This window comes from Micromesistius poutassou (assembly GCF_964030765.1).
Source record: "Micromesistius poutassou genome assembly, contig: SCAFFOLD_873, whole genome shotgun sequence".
NCBI classification, from domain to species: Eukaryota; Metazoa; Chordata; class Actinopteri; order Gadiformes; family Gadidae; genus Micromesistius; species Micromesistius poutassou.
In genome coordinates, this window is record NW_028179757.1 from 1,305 (window position 1) to 5,582 (window position 4,278).

General features: G+C 50.8%; 1 protein-coding gene across 1 annotated transcript; it reads right to left on the reverse strand.

Annotated features, from left to right (window-relative positions):
• Positions 1-399: 399 nt before the first annotated feature.
• LOC311372546 (uncharacterized protein) lies at positions 400-3,558 on the reverse strand. The gene is made up of 4 exons (XM_084489539.1): positions 3,507-3,558; positions 3,383-3,426; positions 683-3,306; positions 400-460 (listed from the first exon to the last, which is right to left on the reverse strand). Exons 1-4 carry the CDS (start codon positions 3,524-3,526, stop codon positions 449-451), a joined length of 2,700 nt encoding a protein of 899 aa, XP_084345665.1. The 5' UTR covers positions 3,527-3,558; the 3' UTR covers positions 400-448.
• Positions 3,559-4,278: the final 720 nt, after the last annotated feature.

Consider the following 4,278-nt stretch of genomic DNA (forward strand, 5'->3'; position numbering starts at 1 on the left):
CCATACTAGGGCGATGATGAAACTTCTAGCCACCCATCCAAGAAAAGCACTCCGGATCTCGTCTTCCAGTGGATGGGTTGGACACTGAGGTATGTCAAGGCCATAATTCCTTGAAGTACACACTTATCAAGAGCAAAATGTCCTTTTGCAGCATATTTTCAGCATAGCCTGCCAACAAGCATGATTGAGTTGGGATTTATCTAGAGATGGCTGTCTAGAACTTGCTCTAGATCAAACAGGCGGTTGAGTCATAGAAGATGAGGACCCCCAGGAACAAACATGGATACCAGTCAAGTGGACAATTGTCCTGCAACCTCATTACCAAACTGAAAACAATGTTGAGACACTGAAGTTCTTACTAAAAGAAGCATAGAAAGAAGCAATGATCGAACAGTTCTTGTAGAAGCAGTTTATTCTGAGACAGGAAGCTGAAGACTGCAGAAGCCATTCATGGAGAAACCTGGAGGGAGAAGAAAATATTACCTTTCTGACTGAACACAACTCAGCTGCATAATAGCAAAACCGTTAACCTATTTGCTGGATTGGCATGTAAAGCTATTTTACGTTCACTTCACCCATGATGGCCAATCCTTAATCTCAGTTAAATCTGAAGAATAGAACGATGAATCTTTAATCAGAAGGCTCTGAAACAAGCCGACAGTAGCAAAGAATTTCTACATACCGTTCGATAGCTGGCCTCAAGCCTCTGAGCAGGCGGGATCCTGTAGGTCACCTTGTAGACTGGTGGCCTGGGGGGCGCCTGGTAACTAGTCTGCTTGGGAGGTGCCTGGTAACTAGTCTGCTTGGGAGGCGCCTGGTAACTAGTCTGCTGCTTGGGAGGCACCTGGTAACTAGTCTGCTGCTTGGGAGGCACCTGGTAACTAGTCTGCTGCTTGGGAGGCACCTGGTAACTAGTCTGCTGCTTGGGAGGCACCTGGTAACTAGTCTGCTGCTTGGGAGGCACCTGGTAACTAGTCTGCTGCTTGGGAGGCACCTGGTAACTAGTCTGCTTGGGGGGCGCCTGGTAACTAGTCTGCTGCTTGGGGGGCGCCTGGTAACTAGTCTGCTGCTTGGGGGGCGCCTGGTAACTAGTCTGCTGCTTGGGGGGCGCCTGGTAACTAGTCTGCTGCTTGGGGGGCGCCTGGTAACTAGTCTGCTGCTTGGGGGGCGCCTGGTAACTAGTCTGCTGCTTGGGAGGCGCCTGGTAACTAGTCTGCTGCTTGGGAGGCGCCTGGTAACTAGTCTGCTGCTTGGGAGGTACCTGGTAACTAGTCTGCTGCTTGGGAGGTACCTGGTAACTAGTCTGCTGCTTGGGAGGTATCTGGTAACTAGTCTGCTGCTTGGGAGGTGCCTGGTAACTAGTCTGCTGCTTGGGAGGTGCCTGGTAACTAGTCTGCTGCTTGGGAGGTGCCTGGTAACTAGTCTGCTGCTTGGGAGGTGCCTGGTAACTAGTCTGCTGCTTGGGAGGTGCCTGGTAACTAGTCTGCTGCTTGGGAGGTGCCTGGTAACTAGTCTGCTGCTTGGGAGGTGCCTGGTAACTAGTCTGCTGCTTGGGAGGTGCCTGGTAACTAGTCTGCTGCTTGGGAGGTGCCTGGTAACTAGTCTGCTGCTTGGGAGGTGCCTGGTAACTAGTCTGCTGCTTGGGAGGTGCCTGGTAACTAGTCTGCTGCTTGGGAGGTGCCTGGTAACTAGTCTGCTGCTTGGGAGGTGCCTGGTAACTAGTCTGCTGCTTGGGAGGTACCTGGTAACTAGTCTGCTGCTTGGGAGGTACCTGGTAACTAGTCTGCTGCTTGGGAGGCACCTGGTAACTAGTCTGCTGCTTGGGAGGCACCTGGTAACTAGTCTGCTGCTTGGGAGGTACCTGGTAACTAGTCTGCTGCTTGGGAGGTACCTGGTAACTAGTCTGCTTGGGAGGAGCCTGGTAACTAGTCTGCTTGGGAGGCGCCTGGTAACTAGTCTGCTGCTTGGGAGGGGCCTGGTAACTAGTCTGCTTGGGAGGCGCCTGGTAACTAGTCTGCTGCTTGGGAGGGGCCTGGTAACTAGTCTGCTGCTTGGGAGGGGCCTGGTAACTAGTCTGCTGCTTGGGAGGGGCCTGGTAACTAGTCTGCTGCTTGGGAGGGGCCTGGTAACTAGTCTGCTGCTTGGGAGGGGCCTGGTAACTAGTCTGCTGCTTGGGAGGAGCCTGGTAACTAGTCTGCTGCTTGGGGGGAGCCTGGTAACTAGTCTGCTTGGGGGGAGCCTGGTAACTAGTCTGCTGCTTGGGAGGAGCCTGGTAACTAGTCTGCTGCTTGGGAGGAGCCTGGTAACTAGTCTGCTTGGGAGGAGCCTGGTAACTAGTCTGCTTGGGAGGAGCCTGGTAACTAGTCTGCTTGGGAGGAGCCTGGTAACTAGTCTGCTTGGGAGGAGCCTGGTAACTAGTCTGCTGCTTGGGAGGTACCTGGTAACTAGTCCGCTGCTTGGGAGGTGCCTGGTAACTAGTCCGCTGCTTGGGAGGTGCCTGGTAACTAGTCTGCTTGGGAGGAGCCTGGTAACTAGTCTGCTTGGGAGGAGCCTGGTAACTAGTCTGCTTGGGAGGCGCCTGGTAACTAGTCTGCCTGGGAGGCGCCTGGTAACTAGTCTGCCTGGGAGGCGCCTGGTAACTAGTCTGCCTGGGAGGCGCCTGGTAACTAGTCTGCCTGGGAGGCGCCTGGTAACTAGTCTGGTGCCTGGGGGGCTCCTGGTAACTAGTCTGGTGCCTGGGGGGCTCCTGGGAGCCTTGCCTAATGCGGGGCACCCTGTGGGGCACCTGGTAGCCAGTCTGCTTGGGGGGCACCTGGTAGCCAGGCCGCTGAGGGGGTGGAGCCTGGTAGCCAGGCCGCTGAGGGGGTGGAGCCTGGTAGCCAGGCCGCTGAGGGGGTGGAGCCTGGTAGCCAGGCTGCTGAGGGGGTGGAGCCTGGTAGCCAGGCTGCTGAGGGGGTGGAGCCTGGTAGCCAGGCTGCTGCTGAGGGGGTGGAGCCTGGTAGCTGGGCGCGTGGGAACTCGGGTTCTGGGCTTGTAATGTGTGGCCATGGAAAGGTATGCTGGTGTCAATTTGGGTCTGAAGGTATTCAACATTATCCACTGGCCTCCGGAAGATCAGGTGCTTGGACGCTTTATTGTACCCACTCCAAGGAACAGCAGGAGAACCCAGGGGAGCAACCCCAGCAAGACTGTCATCCAGAAGCTGAGCAGGGAGGTCTTCCTCTTGATCCCCTTGATCCCTTGACAAGCCAACTGAATCAAAATAAGGTTTTATGCCTGTCGAGCCCTGAGCTCTTGTACTAAATGCTGTAGAAATGAAGAAAATAATAATCAGTTTTGTGGACTAAGGTTTAACAGGATAGTTCTCTAGTATGAATCTTACCATTAATGCGTTGTCCAAAGGCTAACAGCAAGAGTAAAAGATAGCTGGAAAAAGTAACAACAGTTTAAGAATTATCCTTTAAAAAGAAATCTACAGCCAAGAAATTCCTATAAGTTTTCCTTACCTTCCAGGTCCAAACTCCATCTTAGCCTATTAGCTCTGGCACCAAATACCTTGACACCAGTTCCCAACTTGGGGTATACTTAAAGTGTTTCTAGCAACTAATGGTCCAATCAGAAGCAGCTCTATGATTAAGCTGATTGGAATCAGCTTGGTAGAAAGTCAGACAGTCCCATTTTTCTGCAGACAAATGCTCAATCATAATTTGCATCATTAACTAAAGCCACTTATAATAGCATTCAAACAGGACCTAATATGAATCTAATATCGACCAGTCTCTCTGTTGTCCTATCTAGCTCAATTGGTAGAGCACATTATATAAAGTTATGGCCTGGAGTTAAGTTACCACTTTATCCTCCCTTAGCTCTCTAGTTCTCCTAGCTTATTTTGCAAGTGTAAATGGTTGCTGTGTTTGTACTGTAACAACCTGTGCAGTTAAATAATATTAAAAAATATATAATTAATTTTAAAAACATAACATTAACTATGTTGAATTGTGATTGTGAAATCAGATAGAACAAGACACTGTGCTTCTGTAGATGTACGTGTATTTTACAAGACAAATGTATTGTATTATTTAGGACAGATTTAATAGGGGAGGCACTCCTGGCCGTGAACACATCAAGCAACAACACACCAAGCAATACATAATAATAATAATAATACAGAGCTGAAACTGTCAAGCAAACTTTCAGCATTGATGCTGCCTGCGTTGCCAATATACTCCTATGAAGTTGAGCATTAGGCCCAAGCTAGCGTTGACAGGAGCGTACCTA